Here is a 27474-nt window from a genome sequence, read left to right on the forward strand (position 1 = left end):
ACATACTGCTGTCTGTCCGTCAGGAAGTCTGTGATCCACCTGCAGGTGGAGTCAGGCACATTCATCTTGGAGAGTTTTTAATACTAAAGATGTATGAAAGACATACCGAAAAAATATGTCTTTCAGTGTTTAACTGGCTGTCTTTGGATTATGCATGCCTGAATAATGGTCATTCTTACTCCTCATCTCTCTGTTCACTGCTTGCTAATTTACATAGCAGGGGTCCCAGCAGGAGGGGGCGGGGTTGTAACACGACTCCTTCAGCAGAGCCAGGCTGAGAGAGGCTTTGACATGTAAGATGTTAGATGTTAGAATGCCAGATGTTAGAATGACCAGTTCATTTTATATCTATGAAAATATTCAGGTAGCTATGGGACATGTTTAGCTATAGGTCTGTGAAAATTGGTGTCGATTGTTGAAACATAAGTTACCATAAAAAAATGTTTGTTTGGAGTCTAGACAGATTTAACACAGGTTTTTGGATGAAAAAGGATTTTTTATAAATCATCTGTTACACTTTTAAGTCTGAAAAAAATATGGAAGGCAGCAAACACAGATCCCTACCGTTTTTAATTTTTTTGTGCTGATATTTGAAAGATAAGTTATGCAAAAAAATAGGTGTTTGCAGTTTTGCCTAAAAAGACGTTTTCGGACCTTTTTGGATGAAATGATGTCTAAAAGTTCACCTGTAACTTCAATAATTCTGAATTTTTTTAGGAAGCAGTAGCACATAAATGCCTATGAAAGTTGAATTCTTGGTGCTGATAACCTAAACAGAATTTATGCTAAAAATCTTTGTTCAGTCCAAAATTTCATTAAAAAAATCAAGTGATGAAGTTTCTCGTAGACCCTATAGTGTTACATATCAAAGCTGGAGGTTATTAAAGGCATCTAATTCTGAAATCTCAGCTTCCTGAGACAAACGGCTGATTTATAATAAATTTCTATTATTTGGGTGCACATAATCGACCACTTCCTGTTACGCAGGCACCGTCAGGTGTACACCCATGAAACTTCAGATTATGAGAGAGGACCCTTCAGAGTATCTCCAGTTTTAATTTCATGCACATCGGACAAAGCAAAGAGAAAATACAGGGCAGAATGTGCCCAATGCAATAACTAGGTGGCGCTATAGAGCTCGTCCAAGATTGTCATATCCATGGGTTCAGAATAGAAGCTTCATCATATCCATTGAATTTCAGTGAGATTGGACAAGGAATGTGCACGTGAGAGCAACTTTTGTGTGCATGGCGAGATGCCCAACTTTGCCGCTCTGTCACGACCACACCCCCGCATTGAAAGTTATGGTTTTTTGTCAGAGTAAACTTCAATGGCTTTTCAACAGGTGGACGTCATTTTCAGGTGTGTCGGCTCATCCTACTGGGAGCAGTGATGCTCCAAGTAAAACATGTCATTTCCTCTTGCCAGCAGGTGGCGCTACACTTTTTCCAGATTTTTTCACTGCTGATGTGTTCAGAGTCAGACTACAATCATGCATCTCAATTTTGGATCAGATTGGATTATGCATGGCTGAGTAATGGCCATTTTTCTTTTCATGGCGTGTTTTCGAAACGACCTCCAATTTTGACGCGCCGCCATGGTCACAAACATCCATAAAAACTTAAAAGCTTTGCAATTTAACATCGGACATGTGTCTAGTTTACAAAACCAAAGTTTGGAGTCATTACTCTCAAATCTCTAGGAGGAGTTCGTTCTAGAGCGAGGCCTGCAAATGACCAAAATACAGCAAAAATGACATATTGACATCAATATAGCAGACTTCCTGTGCAACTGACAGCTTGGTACCAAGAGACTTTTTTGTAGGTTTCCATCTGATGAACATGTCCTGAAAAAATCAAGCTTGTATGTTAAAGCATATGCGGGGGCTCGGGACAAATGTCACTGTAGGTGGCGCTGTCGAGCCGTTTTTGTGCGCCCATGCCAATCTCCTGTAAAATACGAAATTTTTCGCGACTCCTGATGTGTGTGCCAAATTTGGTGAGTTTTGGGGTATGTTAAAGGCCTCAAAAAGGCGACTCTTCCGTCGGAAGAAAAAGAATAATAATAATTAAAGCTACAAGTAGCATTTAGCGGGCCCGAGCACGTGCGACCGCATGGCACGAGCGACCGCCCCGTGAGCAACGCCCTGCTCGAGCCATTCTCGTCGTTTTTTCTTGTCCATTCTGGAGCTCCAAGCTATTGTTAATACGACAGCAGCCTGGGGGGGGGGCTGTAATCTGTTGCCTTAAGGGACAAAGACTTTTGCATATAGCATGAAAAAAATTCAAGCAATGATGATAATTGCTATCACTGTCCCTAAGGATGAGAACAATAGAACTCATTCAATTTCCACTACAATGTCTAGATGAGTGTCAGCTATGTCTGATAACTTGGCCAATTAGCTGGACCGGGATCTTGCAAAGTGCAGGTGGTTTAACGTCCAGTGTGATGAGTCTGTGGACGGCAACAGTACAGCATAGCTTTTGGTTTCCACAAGAGAAGAACTCCTGACACATCTGCCCTAACAGACAACTACAAGAGGAGTTGAAATGTATAACACGGTGAAGGAGTTTTTGTGCAGAAAAAGGTACAATTAGAAAAGCTGGTAGCAGTGACTGCAGATGGGACTCCTGCTATGATCAATAGACAAACAGGTTTCATCACTCACTGTAAAGCTGACCCAGACTTTCCAAAATGTCTGCATTACTGCTGCGTCATTCACCAGCAGGCCTTATGTGCAGAAGTGATTGGCTCTGGACATATAATGACTCTTATTCTGAAAATCGTAAACAACCTCAGCTGCAAAGCAAAACAGCACAGGATTTTTAAGGTGCTATTGGAGATGTCTGTTGAATATGGTGAATATGAACATTGTGAATCTGAACTTGCATTCTTGACTGACATTACTGGAAAACTAAACCACTTGATCTGCGAGCTGCAAGACAATGGCAAAACTATTTTTTTTTGACCAGCCTGCCTGAGCCAGTGTTTTTCTTGTGGGGATCTTTTCTGCCAGGGCTTGTCAGCTTGGTTAGTGGATGTTGCTGCAGTTGTCTACCTTGCTGGGACAGCTGGAGTTAAACACAGCAGCTCACGGCTCTGAAGTGGACCCCGTTGCTGTCCCAGTCTGGATGGGCACTGTGGCGATGTTCCAATGGCCAGGCTGGCTCCTGGTATAAAGAGATTCCCAAATACCATTTCCTAACCGCAGAGCCAAGGATGTGTTTACATGTTTAGGTCAAAAATGTGATGGACAGCTTCATGTTGTCTAAACATGCCACCCTGTTATTAATCCAGTTGATATGGTTCTCCATCTGTGTCTAGGTGATAGAAAAGCATTTTTTTTTATATTTAGAGCTCTAAGCAAACAAACAGTTGTCTATATAAAAGAGCTTTTACAATTGTGCACTTTTAGCAGGTCTCTGAGTTCATGTGACCAATGTATGGTGGATTTTCACAGACCTTGTTTAAAACTGAAGGTGAGAGAGACTTAGAGAAATGGCTTCATTGTTCTGGAGTTCTTTGTTTCATCCACAGAAGAGTAGAATTGGTGATTGATTTTGAAAAGCTGCTGAAAAAAGTATCTTTTTCAAATTGCAATTTCTAACTTGGGTTTTACATTTTGTGTTCCATTTTTTGTGCTTTAATTGGGAAGCATTTGTTATTTGTTTGGTGTTTTTAAGGTTCTGCAAATATACACATCATTTTTTAGAGACATTTGTTATCAGTTGTGTTTGTTGATTTGTAGTTTAATTTCATTGGATGTATAGATGTCGTGTGGGGGGGAGGCTCGAGAGCAGGTAGGACCCAGGCGCAGAGACGGGAGGCAAACGGGTTCAGGGCAAGTGGGTTTATTTAACTAACAAAAAGCGCTGCAGAGCAGGATGACAAAACTAAAAACAAAAACTTACTGTGGCATGGCAAGGGACATGGACGCCAGACAAGAAGACGTGATCAACATGAGCAGAAGTTAATGGACCAGCACAGGAGGAAGGCAGAGACAAGACTTATATACAGACAGGGCAGACAAGACACAGGTGAACACGATTAGGGCAGATGGGGACCAAAGGAAGTAAAACTCAAGAAACATGACAAGACAGGAAACCTTTCAAAATAAAACAGGAAACAGAACCAAACAAGACAGAACAAGAACTAAAGCGAAAAAAAAAGACAACAAACTGAAACCATGACAATAGAAAGGAAAAGAAGTTCAAACATTGATTATAAAAAAGGATATAAGAGATAAAAAAAAAAGAAAAAGGAAAAGAAAAAAGATAAAATATTGATTTAATTGCATTTTGAATGAATAAAAAACAATGATTAATAGAATCAGAATCAGAATCAGGAATCAGAAAAAGTTTTATTGCCAGGTTCAGTAGAGCGCACTTTACAAAACGAGGAATTTGACTTGGTGTATAGTGCAATTAAGAATAAGTTAAAAATTAAGTTAACAACAACAACACACTATATACAGTAGAGTAAGGTGAATTAAAGTGGGAGCACAGATGGGCTGGGATGGTGGGGCCTGTAAGTGGCACCGACAGTCCTTTGGTGGGCGGGGGGTGGAGGGGGGGTCACCTGGGGGAGTTGGGGTTCTGTTCAGCAGGCTGGCTGCAGTGGGGAAGAAGCTGTTCTTGTGGCGCGAGGTCCTGGTCCTGATGGACCGGAGCCTCTTGCCAGAAGGGAGGGGCCGAAAGAGATTATGTCCTGGATGAGAGGGGTTGGCTACAATCCTGGCTGCCCGCCTCCAGGTCCTGGAGATGTGCAGCTCCTGGAGAGACGGGAGGTGGCAGCCGATCACCTTCTCTGCTGAGTGGATGACGCGTTGCAGCTTGGCATTGTCTCTGGCCGTGGCCGCAGCGAACCAGACTGTGATGGAGGACGTGAGGGTGGATTCGATGATGGCGGTGTAAAAGTCTACCAGCATCTTTTCAGGGAGGTGAAACTTCTTCAACTGCCTCAGGAAGTACATCCTCTGCTGGACCTTCTTAGTGATGGAGCTGATGTTCTGCTCCCACTTGAGGTCCTGGCTGATGATGGTTCCCAGGAAGCAGAAGGACTCCACAGAGGTCACTGGGGAGTCACAGAGGATGACAGGGGGGAGGGGGGCTGGGGCCTTCCTGAAGTCCACTGTCATCTCCACTGTCTTCAGAGCATTAAGCTCCAGGTTGTTAGCGCTGCACTATGACACCAGCCTGGCTATTTCACTCCTGTAGGCCGACTCATCTCCGTCAGAGATGAGGCCGATGAGTGTGGTGTCGTCAGCAAACTTCAGGAGTTTGACAGACAGGTGACCAGCTGTGCAGCTGTTTGTGTACAGGGAGAGTAACAGGGGTGAAAGGACACAGCCCTGGGGGGATCCGGTGCTTGTGGTCCGAGTATCTGAGACAAGCTTCCCCAGCCTCACATACTGCTGTATGTCCGTCAGGAAGTCTGTGATCCACCTGCAGGTGGAGTCAGGCACATTCATCTTGGAGAGTTTTTAATACTAAAGATGTATGAAAGACATACCGAAAAAATATGTCTTTCAGTGTTTAACTGGCTGTCTTTGGATTATGCATGGCTGAGTAATGGCCATTTTTACTCCTCATCTCTCTGTTCACTGCTTGCTAATTTACATAGAAGCAGGGGTCCCAGCAGGAGGGGGCGGGGTTGTAACACGACTCCTTCAGCAGAGCCAGGCTGAGAGAGGCTTTGACATGTAAGATGTTAGATGTTAGAATGCTAGATGTTAGAATGACCAGTTCATTTTATATCTATGAAAATATTCAGGGAGCTATGGGACAAGTTCAGCTATAGGTCTGTGAAAATTGGTGTCGATTGTTGAAACATAAGTTACCATAAAAAAATGTTTGTTTGGAGTCTAGACAGATTTAACACAGGTTTTTGGATGAAAAAGGATTTTTTATAAATCATCTGTTACACTTTTAAGTCTGAAAAAAATATGGAAGGCAGCAAACACAGATCCCTACCGTTTTTAATTTTTTTGTGCTGATATTTGAAAGATAAGTTATGCAAAAAAATAGGTGTTTGCAGTTTTGCCTAAAAAGACGTTTTCGGACCTTTTTGGATCAAATGTTGTCTAAAAGTTCACCTGTAACTTCAATCATTCTGAATTTTTTTAGGAAGCAGTAGCACATAAATGCCTATGAAAGTTGAATTCTTGGTGCTGATAACCTAAACAGAATTTATGCTAAAAATCTTTGTTCAGTCCAAAATTTCATTAAAAAAATCAAGTGATGAAGTTTCTCGTAGACCCTATAGTGTTACATATCAAAGCTGGAGGTTATTAAAGGCATCTAATTCTGAAATCTCAGCTTCCTGAGACAAACGGCTGATTTATAATAAATTTCTATTATTTGGGTGCACATAATCGACCACTTCCTGTTACGCAGGCACCGTCAGGTGTACACCCATGAAACTTTACATGATGAGAGAGGACCCTTCTGAGTATCTCCAGTTTTAATTTCATGCACATCGGACAAAGCAAAGAGAAAATACAGGTCAGAATGTGCCCAATGCAATAACTAGGTGGCGCTATAGAGCTCGTCCAAGATTGTCATATCCATGGGTTCAGAATGGAAGCCTCATCACCTCCATCGAATTTCAGTGAGATTGGACAAGGAATGTGCACGTGAGAGCAACTTTTGTGTGCACGGCGAGACGCCCAACTTCGCCGCTCTGTCACGACCACACCCCCGCATTGAAAGTTATGGCTTTTTATCAGAGTAAACTTCAATGGCTTTTCAACAGGTGGACATCATTTTGAGGTGTGTCGGCTCATCCTACTTGGAGCAGTGATGCTCCAAGTCAAACATGTCATTTCCTCTTGCCAGCAGGTGGCGCTACACTTTTTCCAGATTCTTTCACTGCAGATGTGTTCAGAGTCAGACTACAATCATGCATATCAATTTTGGATCAGATTGGATTATGCATGGCTGAGTTATGGCCATTTTTCTTTTCATGGCGTGTTTTCGAAACAACGTCGAATTTCTACGCGCCGCCACGGTCACAAACAACCGTAAAAACTTAAAAGCTTCGCAATTTAACATTGGACATGTGTTTAGTTTACAAAACCAAAGTTTGGAGTCATTATTCACAAATCTCTAGGAGGAGTTCGTTCTAGAAGGAGGCCTGCAAATGTCCAAAATAGAGCAAAAATGACATATTGACCTCAATATAGCAGACTTCCTGTGCGACTGACAGCTTGGTACCTACAGACTTTTTTGTAGGTTTTCATCTGAAGAACATGCCCTGAAAAAATCAAGCTTATACGTTAAAGCATATGCGGGGCGTCGGGACAAAAGTCAGTGTAGGTGGCGCTGTGGAGCCATTTTTGCGCACCCATGCCAATTTCTCATAAAATACGAAATTTTTCGCGACCCCTGATGTGTGTGCCAAATTTGGTGAGTTTTGGGGTATGTTAAAGGCCTCAAAAATGCGATTCTTCCGGCGGAAGAAAAATAATAATAATTAAAGCTACAAGTAGCATTTAGCGGGCCCGAGCACGTGCGACCGCATGGCACGAGCGACCGCCCCGTGAGCAACGCCCTGCTCGAGCCATTCTCGTCGTTTTTTCTTGTCCATTCTGGAGCTCCAAGCTATTGTTAATACGACAGCAGCCTGGGGGGGGGGGGGGGGGGGGGGGGGGCTGTAATCTGTTGCCTTAAGGGACAAAGACTTTTGCATATAGCATGAAAAAAATTCAAGCAATGATGATAATTGCTATCACTGTCCCTAAGGATGAGAACAATAGAACTCATTCAATTTCCACTACAATGTCTAGATGAGTGTCAGCTATGTCTGATAACTTGGCCAATTAGCTGGACCGGGATCTTGCAAAGTGCAGGTGGTTAACGTCCAGTGTAATGAGTCTGTGGACGGCAACAGTACAGCATAGCTTTTGGTTTCCACAAGAGAAGAACTCCTGACACATCTGCCCTAACAGACAACTACAAGAGGAGTTGAAATGTATAACACGGTGAAGGAGTTTTTGTGCAGAAAAAGGTACAATTAGAAAAGCTGGTAGCAGTGACTGCAGATGGGACTCCTGCTATGATCAATAGACAAACAGGTTTCATCACTCACTGTAAAGCTGACCCAGACTTTCCAAAATGTCTGCATTACTGCTGCGTCATTCACCAGCAGGCCTTATGTGCAGAAGTGATTGGCTCTGGACATATAATGACTCTTATTCTGAAAATCGTAAACAACCTCAGCTGCAAAGCAAAACAGCACAGGATTTTTAAGGTGCTATTGGAGGAGATGTCTGTTGAATATGGTGAATATGAACATTGTGAATCTGAACTTGCATTCTTGACTGACATTACTGGAAAACTAAACCACTTGATCTGCGAGCTGCAAGACAATGGCAAAACTATTTTTTTTTGACCAGCCTGCCTGAGCCAGTGTTTTTCTTGTGGGGATCTTTTCTGCCAGGGCTTGTCAGCTTGGTCAGTGGATGTTGCTGCAGTTGTCTCCCTTGCTGGGACAGCTGGAGTTAAACACAGCAGCTCACGGCTCTGAAGTGGACCCCGTTGCTGTCCCAGTCTGGATGGGCACTGTGGCGATGTTCCAATGGCCAGGCTGGCTCCTGGTATAAAGAGATTCCCAAATACCATTTCCTAACCGCAGAGCCAAGGATGTGTTTACATGTTTAGGTCAAAAATGTGATGGACAGCTTCATGTTGTCTAAACATGCCACCCTGTTATTAATCCAGTTGATATGGTTCTCCATCTGTGTCTAGGTGATAGAAAAGCATTTTTTTTTATATTTACAGCTCTAAGCAAACAAACAGTTGTCTATATAAAAGAGCTTTTACAATTGTGCACTTTTAGCAGGTCTCTGAGTTCATGTGACCAATGTATGGTGGATTTTCACAGACCTTGTTTAAAACTGAAGGTGAGAGAGACTTAGAGAAATGGCTTCATTGTTCTGGAGTTCTTTGTTTCATCCACAGAAGAGTAGAATTGGTGATTGATTTTGAAAAGCTGCTGAAAAAAGTATCTTTTCAAATTGCAATTTCTAACTTGGGTTTTACATTTTGTGTTCCATTTTTTGTGCTTTATTTGGGAAGCATTTGTTATTTGTTTGGTGTTTTTAAGGTTCTGCAAATATACACATCATTTTTTAGAGACATTTGTTATCAGTTGTGTTTGTTGATTTGTAGTTTAATTTCATTGGATGTATAGATGTCGTGTGGGGGGGAGGCTCGACAGCAGGTAGGACCCAGGCGCAGAGACGGGAGGCAAACGGGTTCAGGGCAAGTGGGTTTATTTAACTAACAAAAAGCGCTGCAGAGCAGGATGACAAAACTAAAAACAAAAACTTACTGTGGCATGGCAAGGGACATGGACGCCAGACAAGAAGACGTGATCAACATGAGCAGAAGTTAATGGACCAGCACAGGAGGAAGGCAGAGACAAGACTTATATACAGACAGGGCAGACAAGACACAGGTGAACACGATTAGGGCAGATGGGGACCAAAGGAAGTAAAACTCAAAAACATGACAAGACAGGAAACCTTTCAAAATAAAACAGGAAACAGAACCAAACAAGACAGAACAAGAACTAAAGCGAAAAAAAAGACAACAAACTGAAACCATGACAATAGAAAGGAAAAGAAGTTCAAACATTGATTATAAAAAAGGATATAAGAGATAAAAAAAAAGAAAAAGGAAAAGAAAAAAGATAAAATATTGATTTAATTGCATTTTGAATGAATAAAAAACAATGATTAATAGAATCAGAAATCAGAAAAAGTTTTATTGCCAGGTTCAGTAGAGCGCACTTTACAAAACGAGGAATTTGACTTGGTGTATAGTGCAATTAAGAATAAGTTAAAAATTAAGTTAACAACAACAACACACTATATACAGTAGAGTAAGGTGAATTAAAGTGGGAGCACAGATGGGCTGGGATGGTGGGGCCTGTAAGTGGCACCGACAGTCCTTTGGTGGGCGGGGGGGGGTCACCTGGGGGAGTTGGGGTACTGTTCAGCAGGCTGACTGCAGTGGGGAAGAAGCTGTTCTTGTGGCGCGAGGTCCTGGTCCTGATGGACCGGAGCCTCTTGCCAGAAGGGAGGGGCCGAAAGAGATTATGTCCTGGATGAGAGGGGTTGGCTACAATCCTGGCTGCCCGCCTCCAGGTCCTGGAGATGTGCAGCTCCTGGAGAGACGGGAGGTGGCAGCCGATCACCTTCTCTGCTGAGTGGATGACGCGTTGCAGCTTGGCCTTGTCTCTGGCCGTGGCCGCAGCGAACCAGACTGTGATGGAGGACGTGAGAGTGGATTCGATGATGGCGGTGTAAAAGTCTACCAGCATCTTTTCAGGGAGGTGAAACTTCTTCAGCTGCCTCAGGAAGTACATCCTCTGCTGGACCTTCTTAGTGATGGAGCTGATGTTCTGCTCCCACTTGAGGTCCTGGCTGATGATGGTTCCCAGGAAGCAGAAGGACTCCACAGAGGTCACCGGGGAGTCACAGAGGATGACAGGGGGGAGGGGGGCTGGGGCCTTCCTGAAGTCCACTGTCATCTCCACTGTCTTCAGAGCATTAAGCTCCAGGTTGTTAGCGCTGCACTATGACACCAGCCTGGCTATTTCACTCCTGTAGGCCGACTCATCTCCGTCAGAGATGAGGCCGATGAGTGTGGTGTCGTCAGCAAACTTCAGGAGTTTGACAGACAGGTGACCAGCTGTGCAGCTGTTTGTGTACAGGGAGAGTAACAGGGGTGAAAGGACACAGCCCTGGGGGGATCCGGTGCTTGTGGTCCGAGTATCTGAGACGAGCTTCCCCAGCCTCACATACTGCTGTCTGTCCGTCAGGAAGTCTGTGATCCACCTGCAGGTGGAGTCAGGCACATTCATCTTGGAGAGTTTTTAATACTAAGTCTAGACAGATTTAACACAGTTTTTGGATGAAAAAGGATTTTTTATAAATCATCTGTTACACTTTTAAGTCTGAAAAAAATATGGAAGGCAGCAAACACAGATCCCTACCGTTTTTAATTTTTTTGTGCTGATATTTGAAAGATAAGTTATGCAAAAAAATAGGTGTTTGCAGTTTTGCCTAAAAAGACGTTTTCAGACCTTTTTGGATCAAATGTTGTCTAAAAGTTCACCTGTAACTTCAATCATTCTGAATTTTTTTAGGAAAACTAAACCACTTCAACTGTGATCTGCAAGGCAATGGTAAAACTATATTTTTTATGGAACAGCCTGCAGTGTTTCTTGTGGGGATCTTTTCTGCCAGGGCTTGCCGGCTTGGTCGGTGGTTGTTGCTGTTACCAATCCAGTTGATATGGTTCTCCATCTGTGTCTAAGTGATATAATCAGAATCAGAATCGTTTATTGTCATTGTACATGGGGATACAATGAAATTGCAGCAGCCTTGGAGTGAAGGAGTTACATAAAATAAAAATAAAAATAGAATAGAAAAAGAAATACTGTATTTACAACTCTTAACAAAAAATGAACAATATGGACAGAAACTGTTAAATATTAAATATTTGTGAATAAAATAGAATGGAATTACATGAGTTGCTGTGAGCACAGCTTAATAAATATCAAGTTATTGCACAGTGACCCGGTTAGACAGTCAGGATATTGCACGCATTGTAGTAAAATTAGAGTGAGGTGTGGTTGGTGGACGTATGTGCATTCCGTATGATAATTGCCTGTGGAAAAAAGCTGTTTCTTAGTCTGTTTGTCCTGGTTCTGATGGACCTGTACCTCCTTCCAGAGGGCAGCAGTTCAAACAGAGGGAAAGCAGAATGGGTGGAGTTAGTGGTGATGCTAGTCACTCTGCTGAGGCAGCGAGACTGGTAAATGTCCTTCAGTGAGGGGAGGGGGCAGCCGATGATCCTCTGCGCTGTCTTTACCACTCTCTGGAGACTCTGCCGTTCTGCTTCAGTGCAGTGGGAAAACCACACTGTGATGCCATAGGACAGAATGCTCTCAATGGTTGAGCGGTAGAACGTTACCAGCAGCTCCTGGCTGACGTCGTTCCTCCTAAGTTTTCTCAGGAAGTGCAGGCGTTGCTGGGCCTTCCTGATGACAGTCATGGTGTTGTTAGACCATGTGAGGTCAGCAGAGATGGTGGTGCCCAGGAGGGTGAAGCTGTGGACCCTCTCCACACAGTTTCCATCGATGTAGAGTGGGGGTGGATCTGTTCTGTTTTTTCTGAAGTCCAGGATGATCTCCTTGGTCTTGGTGGTGTTCAGGATGAGGTTATTAGCCTGACACCACCTTGAGAGTTTCAGGACTTCGTCTCTGTAGGCCGTCTCGTCGTCCCCAGAGATCAGCCCCACCACAGTAGTGTCGTCTGCAAACTTCACCACGGTGTTGCTGGTGTGGGCTGGTCTGCAGTCTGCTGTGTACAGTGTGTACAGCAGAGGACTCAGCACACATCCCTGTGTGGAGCCTGTGCTCAGCGTCCGGGTGGAGGAGAGGTGGGGGTCAAGTTTGACTGTCTGTGGTCTGTTTGTCAGGAAGTCCTTGATCCACGAGCAGGTGAGTGGGTGGAGTCCTAGTTCAGACAGTTTGTTGACCAGAATGTCAGGAATGATTGTGTTAAAGGCTGAGCTATAGTCCACAAAGAGCATCCTGGCGTAGGTGTCTCTGTGTTCCAGGTGGCTCAGCGCAGTGTGGAGGGTGATGGAAATGGCATCATCCGTTGATCTGTTTGCTTTGTAAGCAAACTGGTGGGGGACGAAGATTGGAGGGAGGGAGTCTTTGATGTGTCCCAGGAGCAGCCGCTCCAGACACTTTGTGATGACAGCAGTGAGTGCAACTGGGCGGAAGTCCGTGAGGAAGGCTGTGGATGAGGACTTTTTGGGTATCGGGATGATAGTGGATGACTTCAGGCAAGCAGGGATGAAAGCCTGAGCTAGCGACAGGTTGAAGATTTTTGTGAAGACCTGGGAGAGTTGATCGGCGCAGGCCCGCAGAACCTTTCCGGGAACTCCATCAGGTCCCGCCGCTTTCCTGGGGTTTACCCTGCTGAACATCCGTGCCATCCGTGCCACGTCCATAAAGGCATTGTTTTTATATTTAGAGCTCTAAGCAACCAAACAGTTGTCTATATAAAAGAGCTTTTACAATTGTGCACTTTTAGCAGGCTGAAAAAATTATCTTTTTAAAATTGCCATTTCAAATTTGGGTTTTAAATTTTGTGTTCCATTTTTCTGTGCTTGTATTGGAAGGATTTGTTATTATTTTGTTTAAAAGTGCTACATATTGTATATACACATAATTTATTTAGAGAAATTTGCTATACGTTGTGTTTTTTGGTTTTGTAGTTTAATTTCATTGGATTTATATTAAGGAAAAGAAGTTGCAGCATTGATTAAAAAAGGATAAAAGAGACATTTACTGTCTAAGTCTTATGTTACATCTGTAGAACTGTACTGAGAGTTGGGTTTTGTTTTGGAGCACATTCATATGTTTTGTTTGTAAAAAAAAAAGATAAAATATTAGGTTAATTGCATTTTACATGACTAGAAAAGCAATGATTATTCATAAAAATCTATGAAAGACATACAAAACAAATGAAAAAGCAGTCTGCCCTCCCTCTTGTGTCTAAACTCTTGTCACCTCACTTCTGGGTTAGTTAGCATATGAACTGGCAGCTGGTGTGTGTGTGTGTGTGTGGGGGGGGGGGGGGGTGAAATTTGACTCCAGCAACAGGGATGATTGAGGAGCAGGCTGCAGCATGAGGAAAAGACTTAAGCATGTAAGAGGAAATGACATCCTACAGTTGACCAGTTCATTTTATATCTGTAAAGAATATTCAAGAAGCATTTAGACATGTTCAGCTATATGCGTGTGAAACTTGGTGTGGATATTTGAAGCATAAGTAATTTTAAAACACACTTGTTTGGAGTCCAGACGGAAAAAGCACAGGTTTTGGGATGAATCAGGATTTTTTTAAAATCATCTGTTTCACCTGGACTTCTGAAAAAAATATGGAAGGCAGCAAACACAGATCCCTACATTTAAAAAAATAAATGGTGTTGATATATGATGATTAAGTTATGAAAAAAAATAGGTGTTTGTAGTTTTGCCTAAAAAGACGTTTTCGGACCTTTTTGGATGTAATGCTCTCTAAGATGTCACCTGTAACTTCAATCATTCTGAATTTTTTTAGGAAGCAGTAGCACATAAATGCCTATGAAAGTTGAATTCTTGGTGCTGATAACCTAAACAGAATTTATGCTAAAAATCTTTGTTCAGTCCAAAATTTCATTAAAAAAATCAAGTGATGAAGTTTCTCGTAGACCCTATAGTGTTACATATCAAAGCTGGAGGTTATTAAAGGCATCTAATTCTGAAATCTCAGCTTCCTGAGACAAACGGCTGATTTATAATAAATTTCTATTATTTGGGTGCACATAATCGACCACTTCCTGTTACGCAGGCACCGTCAGGTGTACACCCATGAAACTTTACATGATGAGAGAGGACCCTTTTGAGTATCTCCAGTTTTAATTTCATGCACATCGGACAAAGCAAAGAGAAAATACAGGGCAGAATGTGCCCAATGCAATAACTAGGTGGCGCTATAGAGCTCGTCCAAGATTGTCATATCCATGGGTTCAGAATAGAAGCTTCATCATATCCATTGAATTTCAGTGAGATTGGACAAGGAATGTGCACGTGAGAGCAACTTTTGTGTGCATAGCGAGATGCCCAACTTTGCCGCTCTGTCACGACCACACCCCCGCATTGAAAGTTATGGTTTTTTGTCAGAGTAAACTTCAATGGCTTTTCAACAGGTGGACGTCATTTTCAGGTGTGTCGGCTCATCCTACTCGGAGTAGTGATGCTCCAAGTAAAACATGTCATTTCCTCTTGCCAGCAGGTGGCGCTACACTTTTTCCAGATTCTTTCACTGCAGATGTGTTCAGAGTCAGACTACAATCATGCACATCAATTTTGGATCAGATTGGATTATGCATGGCTGAGTAATGGCCATTTTTCTTTTCATGGCGTGTTTTCGAAACGACCTCCAATTTTGACGCGCCGCCATGGTCACAAACATCCATAAAAACTTAAAAGCTTTGCAATTTAACATCGGACATGTGTCTAGTTTACAAAACCAAAGTTTGGAGTCATTACTCTCAAATCTCTAGGAGGAGTTCGTTCTAGAGCGAGGCCTGCAAATGACCAAAATACAGCAAAAATGACATATTGTCATCAAAATATCAGACTTCCTGTGCGACTGACAGCTTGGTACCAGGAGACTTTTTTGTAGGTTTCTATCCGATGAACATGTCCTGAAAAAATCAAGCTTGTATGTCAAAGCATATGCGGGGGCTCGGGACAAATGTCACTGTAGGTGGCGCTGTCGAGCCGTTTTTGTGCGCCCATGCCAATCTCCTGTAAAATACGAAATTTTTCGCGACTCCTGATGTGTGTGCCAAATTTGGTGAGTTTTGGGGTATGTTAAAGGCCTCAAAAAGGCGACTCTTCCGTCGGAAGAAAAAGAATAATAATAATTAAAGCTACAAGTAGCATTTAGCGGGCCCGAGCACGTGCGACCGCATGGCACGAGCGACCGCCCCGTGAGCAACGCCCTGCTCGAGCCATTCTCGTCGTTTTTTCTTGTCCATTCTGGAGCTCCAAGCTAATGTTAATACGACAGCAGCCTGGGGGGGGGGGGGGGGGGGGGGGGCTGTAATCTGTTGCCTTAAGGGACAAAGACTTTTGCATATAGCATGAAAAAAATTCAAGCAATGATGATAATTGCTATCACTGTCCCTAAGGATGAGAACAATAGAACTCATTCAATTTCCACTACAATGTCTAGATGAGTGTCAGCTATGTCTGATAACTTGGCCAATTAGCTGGACCGGGATCTTGCAAAGTGCAGGTGGTTAACGTCCAGTGTGATGAGTCTGTGGACGGCAACAGTACAGCATAGCTTTTGGTTTCCACAAGAGAAGAACTCCTGACACATCTGCCCTAACAGACAACTACAAGAGGAGTTGAAATGTATAACACGGTGAAGGAGTTTTTGTGCAGAAAAAGGTACAATTAGAAAAGCTGGTAGCAGTGACTGCAGATGGGACTCCTGCTATGATCAATAGACAAACAGGTTTCATCACTCACTGTAAAGCTGACCCAGACTTTCCAAAATGTCTGCATTACTGCTGCGTCATTCACCAGCAGGCCTTATGTGCAGAAGTGATTGGCTCTGGACATATAATGACTCTTATTCTGAAAATCGTAAACAACCTCAGCTGCAAAGCAAAACAGCACAGGATTTTTAAGGTGCTATTGGAGGAGATGTCTGTTGAATATGGTGAATATGAACATTGTAAATCTGAACTTGCATTCTTGACTGACATTACTGGAAAACTAAACCACTTGATCTGTGAGCTGCAAGACAATGGCAAAACTATTTTTTTTTGACCAGCCTGCCTTAGCCAGTGTTTTTCTTGTGGGGATCTTTTCTGCCAGGGCTTGTCAGCTTGGTCAGTGGATGTTGCTGCAGTTGTCTCCCTTGCTGGGACAGCTGGAGTTAAACACAGCAGCTCACGGCTCTGAAGTGGACCCCGTTGCTGTCCCAGTCTGGATGGGCACTGTGGCGATGTTCCAATGGCCAGGCTGGCTCCTGGTATAAAGAGATTCCCAAATGCCATTTCTTAACCGCAGAGCCAAGGATGTGTTTACATGTTTAGGTCAAAAATGTGATGGACAGCTTCATGTTGTCTATTGATGTAAGTTTAAACCTAAACATGCCACCCTGTTATTAATCCAGTTGATATGGTTCTCCATCTGTGTCTAGGTGATAGAAAAGCATTTTTTTTTATATTTAGAGCTCTAAGCAAACAAACAGTTGTCTATATAAAAGAGCTTTTACAATTGTGCACTTTTAGCAGGTCTCTGAGTTCATGTGACCAATGTATGGTGGATTTTCACAGACCTTGTTTAAAACTGAAGGTGAGAGAGACTTAGAGAAATGGCTTCATTGTTCTGGAGTTCTTTGTTTCATCCACAGAAGAGTAGAATTGGTGATTGATTTTGAAAAGCTGCTGAAAAAAGTATCTTTTTCAAATTGCAATTTCTAACTTGGGTTTTACATTTTGTGTTCCATTTTTTGTGCTTTATTTGGGAAGCATTTGTTATTTGTTTGGTGTTTTTAAGGTTCTGCAAATATACACATCATTTTTTAGAGACATTTGTTATCAGTTGTGTTTGTTGATTTGTAGTTTAATTTCATTGGATGTATAGATGTCGTGTGGGGGGGAGGCTCGAGAGCAGGTAGGACCCAGGCGCAGAGACGGGAGGCAAACGGGTTCAGGGCAAGTGGGTTTATTTAACTAACAAAAAGCGCTGCAGAGCAGGATGACAAAACTAAAAACAAAAACTTACTGTGGCATGGCAAGGGACATGGACGCCAGACAAGAAGACGTGATCAACATGAGCAGAAGTTAATGGACCAGCACAGGAGGAAGGCAGAGACAAGACTTATATACAGACAGGGCAGACAAGACACAGGTGAACACGATTAGGGCAGATGGGGACCAAAGGAAGTAAAACTCAAGAAACATGACAAGACAGGAAACCTTTCAAAATAAAACAGGAAACAGAACCAAACAAGACAGAACAAGAACTAAAGCGAAAAACAAGACAACAAACTGAAACCATGACAATAGAAAGGAAAAGAAGTTCGAACATTGATTATAAAAAAGGATATAAGAGATAAAAAAAAAGAAAAAGGAAAAGAAAAAAGATGGGATGGTGGGGCCTGTAAGTGGCACCGACAGTCCTTTGGTGGGCGGGGGGAGGGTCAGCTGGGGGAGTTGGGGTACTGTTCAGCAGGCTGACTGCAGTGGGGAAGAAGCTGTTCTTGTGGCGCGAGGTCCTGGTCCTGATGGACCGGAGCCTCTTGCCAGAAGGGAGGGGCCGAAAGAGATTATGTCCTGGATGAGAGGGGTTGGCTACAATCCTGGCTGCCCGCCTCCAGGTCCTGGAGATGTGCAGCTCCTGGAGAGACGGGAGGTGGCAGCCGATCACCTTCTCTGCTGAGTGGATGACGCGTTGCAGCTTGGCCTTGTCTCTGGCTGTGGCCGCAGCGAACCAGACTGTGATGGAGGACGTGAGGGTGGATTCGATGATGGCGGTGTAAAAGTCTACCAGCATCTTTTCAGGGAGGTGAAACTTCTTCAGCTGCCTCAGGAAGTACATCCTCTGCTGGACCTTCTTAGTGATGGAGCTGATGTTCTGCTCCCACTTGAGGTCCTGGCTGATGATGGTTCCCAGGAAGCAGAAGGACTCCACAGAGGTCACCGGGGAGTCACAGAGGATGACAGGGGGGAGGGGGGCTGGGGCCTTCCTGAAGTCCACTGTCATCTCCACTGTCTTCAGAGCATTAAGCTCTAGGTTGTTAGCGCTGCACTATGACACCAGCCTGGCTATTTCACTCCTGTAGGCCGACTCATCTCCGTCAGAGATGAGGCCGATGAGTGTGGTGTCGTCAGCAAACTTCAGGAGTTTGACAGACAGGTGACCAGCTGTGCAGCTGTTTGTGTACAGGGAGAGTAACAGGGGTGAAAGGACACAGCCCTGGGGGGATCCGGTGCTTGTGGTCCGAGTATCTGAGACGAGCTTCCCCAGCCTCACATACTGCTGTCTGTCCGTCAGGAAGTCTGTGATCCACCTGCAGGTGGAGTCAGGCACATTCATCTGGGAGAGTTTTTAATACTAAAGATGTATGAAAGACATACCGAAAAAATATGTCTTTCAGTGTTTAACTGGCTGTCTTTGGATTACGCATGCCTGAGTAATGGCCATTCTTACTTCTCATCTCTCTGTTCACTGCTTGCTAATTTACATAGGAGATGGGGTCCCAGCAGGAGGGGGCGGGGTTGTAACACGACTCCTTCAGCAGAGCCAGGCTGAGAGAGGCTTTGACATGTAAGATGTTAGATGTTAGAATGCTAGATGTTACAATGACCAGTTCATTTTATATCTATGAAAATATTCAGGGAGCTATGGGACATGTTCAGCTATAGGTTTGTGAAAATTGGTGTCGATTGTTGAAACATAAGTTACCATAAAAAAATGTTTGTTTGGAGTCTAGACAGATTTAACACAGGTTTTTGGATGAAAAAGGATTTTTTATAAATCATCTGTTACACTTTTAAGTCTGAAAAAAATATGGAAGGCAGCAAACACAGATCCCTACCGTTTTTAATTTTTTTGTGTTGATATTTGAAAGATAAGTTATGCAAAAAAATAGGTGTTTGCAGTTTTGCCTAAAAAGACGTTTTCGGACCTTTTTGGATGAAATGCTGTCTAAAAGTTCACCTGTAACTTCAATCATTCTGAATTTTTTTAGGAAAACTAAACCACTTCAACTGTGATCTGCAAGGCAATGGTAAAACTATATTTTTTATGGAACAGCCTGCAGTGTTTCTTGTGGGGATCTTTTCTGCCAGGGCTTGCCGGCTTGGTCGGTGGTTGTTGCTGTTACCAATCCAGTTGATATGGTTCTCCATCTGTGTCTAAGTGATATAATCAGAATCAGAATCGTTTATTGTCATTGTACATGGGGATACAATGAAATTGCAGCAGCCTTGGAGTGAAGGAGTTACATAAAATAAAAATAAAAATAGAATAGAAAAAGAAATACTGTATTTACAACTCTTAACAAAAAATGAACAATATGGACAGAAACTGTTAAATATTAAATATTTGTGAATAAAATAGAATGGAATTACATGAGTTGCTGTGAGCACAGCTTAATAAATATCAAGTTATTGCACAGTGACCCGGTTAGACAGTCAGGATATTGCACGCATTGTAGTAAAATTAGAGTGAGGTGTGGTTGGTGGACGTATGTGCATTCCGTATGATAATTGCCTATGGAAAAAAGCTGTTTCTTAGTCTGTTTGTCCTGGTTCTGATGGACCTGTACCTCCTTCCAGAGGGCAGCAGTTCAAACAGAGGGAAAGCAGAATGGGTGGAGTTAGTGGTGATGCTAGTCACTCTGCTGAGGCAGCGAGACTGGTAAATGTCCTTCAGTGAGGGGAGGGGGCAGCCGATGATCCTCTGCGCTGTCTTTACCACTCTCTGGAGACTCTGCCGTTCTGCTTCAGTGCAGTGGGAAAACCACACTGTGATGCCATAGGACAGAATGCTCTCAATGGTTGAGCGGTAGAACGTTACCAGCAGCTCCTGGCTGACGTCGTTCCTCCTAAGTTTTCTCAGGAAGTGCAGGCGTTGCTGGGCCTTCCTGATGACAGTCATGGTGTTGTTAGACCACGTGAGGTCAGCAGAGATGGTGGTGCCCAGGAGGGTGAAGCTGTGGACCCTCTCCACACAGTTTCCATCGATGTAGAGTGGGGGTGGATCTGTTCTGTTTTTTCTGAAGTCCAGGATGATCTCCTTGGTCTTGGTGGTGTTCAGGATGAGGTTATTAGCCTGACACCACCTTGAGAGTTTCAGGACTTCGTCTCTGTAGGCCGTCTCGTCGTCCCCAGAGATCAGCCCCACCACAGTAGTGTCGTCTGCAAACTTCACCACGGTGTTGCTGGTGTGGGCTGGTCTGCAGTCTGCTGTGTACAGTGTATACAGCAGAGGACTCAGCACACATCCCTGTGTGGAGCCTGTGCTCAGCGTCCGGGTGGAGGAGAGGTGGGGGTCAAGTTTGACTGTCTGTGGTCTGTTTGTCAGGAAGTCCTTGATCCACGAGCAGGTGAGTGGGTGGAGTCCTAGTTCAGACAGTTTGTTGACCAGAATGTCAGGAATGATTGTGTTAAAGGCTGAGCTATAGTCCACAAAGAGCATCCTGGCGTAGGTGTCTCTGTGTTCCAGGTGGCTCAGCGCAGTGTGGAGGGTGATGGAAATGGCATCATCCGTTGATCTGTTTGCTTTGTAAGCAAACTGGTGGGGGACGAAGATTGGAGGGAGGGAGTCTTTGATGTGTCCCAGGAGCAGCCGCTCCAGACACTTTGTGATGACAGCAGTGAGTGCAACTGGGCGGAAGTCCGTGAGGAAGGCTGTGGATGAGGACTTTTTGGGTATCGGGATGACAGTGGATGACTTCAGGCAAGCAGGGATGAAAGCCTGAGCTAGCGACAGGTTGAAGATTTTTGTGAAGACCTGGGAGAGTTGATCGGCGCAGGCCCGCAGAACCTTTCCGGGAACTCCATCAGGTCCCGCCGCTTTCCTGGGGTTTACCCTGCTGAACATCCGTGCCATCCGTGCCACGTCCATAAAGGCATTGTTTTTATATTTAGAGCTCTAAGCAACCAAACAGTTGTCTATATAAAAGAGCTTTTACAAATGTGCACTTTTAGCAGGCTGAAAAAATTATCTTTTTAAAATTGCCATTTCAAATTTGGGTTTTAAATTTTGTGTTCCATTTTTCTGTGCTTGTATTGGAAGGATTTGTTATTATTTTGTTTAAAAGTGCTACATATTGTATATACACATAATTTATTTAGAGAAATTTGCTATACGTTGTGTTTTTTGGTTTTGTAGTTTAATTTCATTGGATTTATATTAAGGAAAAGAAGTTGCAGCATTGATTAAAAAAGGATAAAAGAGACATTTACTGTCTAAGTCTTATGTTACATCTGTAGAACTGTACTGAGAGTTGGGTTTTGTTTTGGAGCACATTCATATGTTTTGTTTGTAAAAAAAAAAGATAAAATATTAGGTAATTGCATTTTACATGACTAGAAAAGCAATGATTATTCATAAAAATCTATGAAAGACATACAAAACAAATGAAAAAGCAGTCTGCCCTCCCTCTTGTGTCTAAACTCTTGTCACCTCACTTCTGGGTTAGTTAGCATATGAACTGGCAGCTGGTGTGTGTGTGTGGGGGGGGGGGGGGGTGAAATTTGACTCCAGCAACAGGGATGATTGAGGAGCAGGCTGCAGCATGAGGAAAAGACTTAAGCATGTAAGAGGAAATGACATCCTACAGTTGACCAGTTCATTTTATATCTGTAAAGAATATTCAAGAAGCATTTAGACATGTTCAGCTATATGCGTGTGAAACTTGGTGTGGATATTTGAAGCATAAGTAATTTTAAAACACACTTGTTTGGAGTCCAGACGGAAAAAGCACAGGTTTTGGGATGAATCAGGATTTTTTTAAAATCATCTGTTTCACCTGGACTTCTGAAAAAAATATGGAAGGCAGCAAACACAGATCCCTACATTTAAAAAAATAAATGGTGTTGATATATGATGATTAAGTTATGAAAAAAAATAGGTGTTTGTAGTTTTGCCTAAAAAGACATTTTCGGACCTTTTTGGATGTAATGCTCTCTAAGATGTCACCTGTAACTTCAATCATTCTGAATTTTTTTAGGAAGCAGTAGCACATAAATGCCTATTAAAGTCTAGTCTTTGGTGCTGATAACCTAAACAGAATTTATGCTAAAAATCTTTGTTCAGTCCAAAATTGCATAGGAAAAAAAGAGGTATGAAGTTTCTCATAGACCCTATTGTGTTACATATCAAAGCTGGAGGTTATTAAAGGCATCTAATTCTGAAATCTCAGCTTCCTGAGACAAACGGCTGATTTATAATAAATTTCTATTATTTGGGTGCACATAATCGACCACTTCCTGTTACGCAGGCACCGTCAGGTGTACACCCATGAAACTTCAGATTATGAGAGAGGACCCTTCTGAGTATCTCCAGTTTTAATTTCATGCACATTGGACAAAGCAATTAGATAAAAATGGGCAGAATGTGCCCAATGCAATAACTAGGTGGCGCTATAGAGCTCGTCCAAGATTGTCATATCCATGGGTTCAGAATAGAAGCTTCATCATATCCATTGAATTTCAGTGAGATTGGACAAGGAATGTGCACGTGAGAGCAACTTTTGTGTGCATGGCGAGATGCCCAACTTTGCCGCTCTGTCACGACCACACCCCCGCATTGAAAGTTATGGTTTTTTGTCAGAGTAAACTTCAATGGCTTTTCAACAGGTGGATGTCATTTTCAGGTGTGTCGGCTCATCCTACTCAGAGCAGTGATGCTCCAAGTAAAACATGTCATTTCATCTTGCCAGCAGGTGGCGCTACACTTTTTCCGGATTCTTTCACTGCAGATGTGTTCAGAGTCAGACTACAATCATGCATATCAATTTTGGATCAGATTGGAATATGCATGGCTGAGTTATGGCCATTTTTCTTTTCATGGCGTGTTTTCGAAACAACGTCAAATTTCTACGCGCCGCCACGGCCACAAACTTCTGTAAAAACTTAAAAGCTTTGCAATTTAACATCGGACATGTGTATAGTTTACAAAACCAAAGTTTGGAGTCATTATTCACAAATCTCTAGGAGGAGTTCGTTCTAGAAGGAGGCCTGCAAATGTCCAAAATAGAGCAAAAATGACATATTGACCTCAATATATCAGACTTCCTGTGCGAGTGACAGGTGGGTCCTTTCAGACTTTTTTGTAGGTCTCCATCTGAAGAACATGCCCTGTAAAAATCAAGCTTGTACGTTAAAGCGTATGCGGGGCGTCGGGACAAAAGTCACTGTAGGTGGCGCTGTCGAGCCATTTTTGCGCACCCATGCCAATTTCCCATAAAATACGAAATTTTTCACGACTCCTGATGTGTGTGCCAAATTTGGTGAGTTTTGGGGTATGTTAAAGGCCTCAAAAATGCGATTCTTCCGGCAGAAGAAAAATAATAATAATAATAATAAACCTAACAGATACAATAGGGTCCTTGCACTCCGTGCTCGGGCCCTAATAATAACTCTTACAGATACAATAGGGTCCTTGCACTCCGTGCTCGGGCCCTAATAAACCTAACAGATACAATAGGGTCCTTGCACTCCGTGCTCGGGCCCTAATAATAATAATAATAATAATAACTCTAACAGATACAATAGGGTCCTTGCACTCCGTGCTCGGGCCCTAATAATAATAATAATAATAAACATTCGAATTACAATAGGGTCCTTGCACTCCGTGCTCGGGCCCTAATAATAATAATAAACATTCGAATTACAATAGGGTCCTTGCACTCCGTGCTCGGGCCCTAATAAGGTTTCATAGTTGCTAATTGCCAGTTTGATGGAAAGGACACAAAATCAGTCATCTGAATTCCTAATGAGCCTTCAGCTGAGCTGCGATACTGGGTTTGCCACAAAACCAGAAAGATCTGTAGATACTTGGTAGACAAAAATATCAATTCCTTAAAGTAGATTGCACTGCTCTGATTTTTGGATCTTATTATACCCCCTAACTCGACGGATTGAACTGCATCTGCTTCATGTAACAAAGTTGAAGACTGTTATGCTAACATGAAATTTTGGCAAAATACCTTTATTTTGCATAGTTACTGTTGCAAAACTTTACTTCCAGTTTCTGTTCAGAAAAACATCAAAAACCCGTTAGGTGTTATGTTAACCTTTTTTTTTTTTTTTTTTTTTTTTTAGCAAATAGTAAAAAATGTCTTATTCCAGAAAAAGAGAAGAGTCTTTACTTCATCTGTCTCTTTCTCTTCACAACAGTGTGGACCTGGTGCACGCTCAGCTGCGCGTTTGTGAAGGCCGCAGCCTGCCAGAACTGGGCCTGAAACAAGATAAGATCAGGGTGAATGGCTGTGCCATCCAGTGTAGAGTGACCACTGAAGACCCAGCCAGAGGCTTCCAACCTGACACCGGAAGAATTGAGGTAAGCCTTCTGCTTAATGACTTCGTCAAGTCTTTCTTTCCACCGTCAATGTTGCCTCAAACTACAACCTTGATTTTTCATGCGTGCTCGGTACATGTTTGCCCATTTTTCATTAGCAGATAGCCCCTATCTACCTATGACCAACGCCTAAGCTAGATGCTAATCTGACTGGTATATTCCTTACCAAATTAAGTTTGGCATCAACAAAAAACAAAACTTTAACATGATTCTGTAATATCGCACAACTGGGAAATATTACAGAAACATGTTTGTAAAAATTTGATTTTGATCTTAGAAGTTTTCGATCATTTATGATGATTTTAATGTATCAAGCTGTCTACTAAGAACTTTTGGAGTTGAGTTTAAATGCCATTAGCTGTAAGTACAATTCCTATATTTAACATGAGTTGACATAAAGATCAGGGCATAGGCTTGTTTATGGTGCATTCATTTTTACCTTTTGCCTTGCAGTCTCATATATCAGAATATAATTGACAATTTGCATTAGTTTTGTTTTTTAAATGAATACTCTGAAGCTCTTTCCCAGCTCTGACTTGAAGCCTCTTTGTCTTCAGTTTTCTCTCCTTCAAACCTCTCATGCATGATCTCATAGGCTTTGCATGTTTGGATTTAGGGATCTTTCTGCCATTGCTGCTCAGATCCCCTCAGGCTTTGGCGGTTTTGAAATGGTGTCAATAGCTAGCTGTTTTAGGCCTTGCCAGAGAGGTCTGATTTGTTCAAGTCATCCATTTGTATGGACGACCAGAGGAGTTTTTTGGTGAATTATCCAAAAGCCACTCCAGTGTTGCCTATAGGCTGCCAAATACGGGTTGGAATCATGTTGGAAGGATAACTGTTGGCTCTGCCTCGACTCCTGAGCGCTCTGGAGCAGGTTTTGTAGTGCTCTTGCCCTCTTAACTTTCCCACAGTGTTTCCTCACAGATGTTTTTTTCCAGTCCGTGTGGTGCTGACATCTCTGCAGCTCAGCTGTCCACTTGTATTTTTTTCGTTTGTGCTGATGGTTTGTTTTCATATCAGTGAAAAATTTTCAAAATGTTTAGAGGGTCCAGATTGCGTTTCTTTAACACTCTTGTTAAATGTTTTATATCATCTTGACCTCCAAAGAAAATAATTGTACAGTCAAAAATGTTAATCGAACAAAAACTACAGTACCCGAAGCTCCATCCTTTAACATTTAATATAATTAAAAAGCCCCAAATGTCATCTGTAGATACCAACAGGAGTTAATTTAGTTTGCAGTGGTTTGGATTTATTCAGGTTCAAAATTTGTATTGCTGGTAGTCAGGGGGATATTTAATGTTTTTTTCAAATGTTTTTGTAACTTGATTTTATTCATTCTGGATAAAACCCATGCTTACACGGGAAGAACAGGTAAACCACACACAAAGATCCCAGCAGGGATTTAAACCAGGATAAGAGTGCTTAACAGTACAGCCCTGAATTGATTTTGTTTTAGTCTACAATACAAAGTAGGAGTATTTGAAAGACTACTAACCAAGAGGGCCTAAATCGGGGCGGCCGTGGTGCAGCGGAAGGGCGGTCGACCCATGATCGTAACATTGCAGGTTCGATTCCCACCTTGCACACCCATGTGCGAAGTGTCCTTGGACAAGACGCTGGTGGTAGGTTGGCGCCTGTGTTCGGCAGCGGAGCCGCCACCAGTGTGTGAATGTGTGTGTGACTGGGTGAATGGGTGTGTGACTGTAAAGCGCTTTGGGGCTTGTAGGTAGAAAACGCCATTTACCATTTAAATCACCCGTTTAAGATCATCTCTATACATAACTGCTGTAAATGATATAAAGTGATTCCAGGTTCTTATTGGCTGAACAAGCTGGATATGAGTACAAAGCAAGAAGTAGTGGTGTCGTGATAAATTTTTTTGTTCGAATAATTAATCATGACCTGTGATTAATCAAATAATCTATTTTTAATCTAACCTAATAATCGATGTGAAAAGCCTCATTTTGATGTATTTTCCTTTAAATTCATGATATTGTGGCACAGTAAAAGGTCAAATTACAACAAGAAAAACTGACTTTATGAATTTTTCATATTATAAGAGACTCTTATCGTTTATTTTTACACCACTGAGGAGGATTTGCATAATACATGACGGATAATAGGCGTGGCTTTGTTTTGGGTTAATGTTGTCAAAAACGAAAAAGTCAAACATTGACGTCACAGCAGCGATGCATCCCGTGCTGCAAACACGGACATCAAGACCTGCACTGAGAGCAATGTAAGACGCATTTTCAGCTGAGGTCAAATGAAATGTTCATGCAACGTAACAGCTGGAGTCTTGTTTTTTATATTTGAGAACACAACAATAGTTATAGATTAAAAATTAGATTAACACGATTAAAAAGAACATTCTCATTTGTCTATAATTAATTGCAATTAACGCAACACCCCTAGCTAGAAGGCACGCAGGTGGATTCGTTTTAAGCAGTGCTGCTTAAGACATTGTGGTTTAAGACACCAATCATCCTAACTTAAACTAAGTAGGTGTAAAAGTGTCAAATATTGACATGAAGTTTCCATGGTTTGGGTTTTTCTGGCTGGCAGGAATTTTCAAACAATATGGAGAATTAAAGAACCAAAGCAATAAAATAGGTTGTCAGGCTCCTGCAGCTGTTCCTCTAACTTTGGGGTGCTGTCGATAAAATACCTGCTGACACAGACATTTTCCACTCTGGGGACGTGATTGAATTCGACTTGCACTGTTGGCTTTTCAATTAGACACATTATCTGTCTCCTGGCTCTGATCAACGGAAAATGAACAGT

At 42.6% G+C, this 27474-nt stretch overlaps 1 protein-coding gene across 2 annotated transcripts in view; it reads left to right on the forward strand.

The window, feature by feature from the left end:
- The window catches only part of pcxb (pyruvate carboxylase b), a 355470-nt gene that overhangs the window by 111601 nt on the left and 216395 nt on the right, over positions 1 to 27474 (forward strand). For both annotated transcript variants that reach the window (XM_078936075.1, XM_078936074.1), the window contains one exon: positions 24507 to 24669. In XM_078936075.1, the coding sequence (XP_078792201.1) occupies positions 24507 to 24669 (163 nt within the window). The remainder of the gene's footprint in view (positions 1 to 24506; positions 24670 to 27474) is intronic.

Source organism: Oryzias latipes, chromosome 18 (genome assembly GCF_053564925.1).
Source record: "Oryzias latipes strain Hd-rR chromosome 18, Olatipes_Hd-rR_3.1".
Taxonomy (NCBI): domain Eukaryota; kingdom Metazoa; phylum Chordata; class Actinopteri; order Beloniformes; family Adrianichthyidae; genus Oryzias; species Oryzias latipes.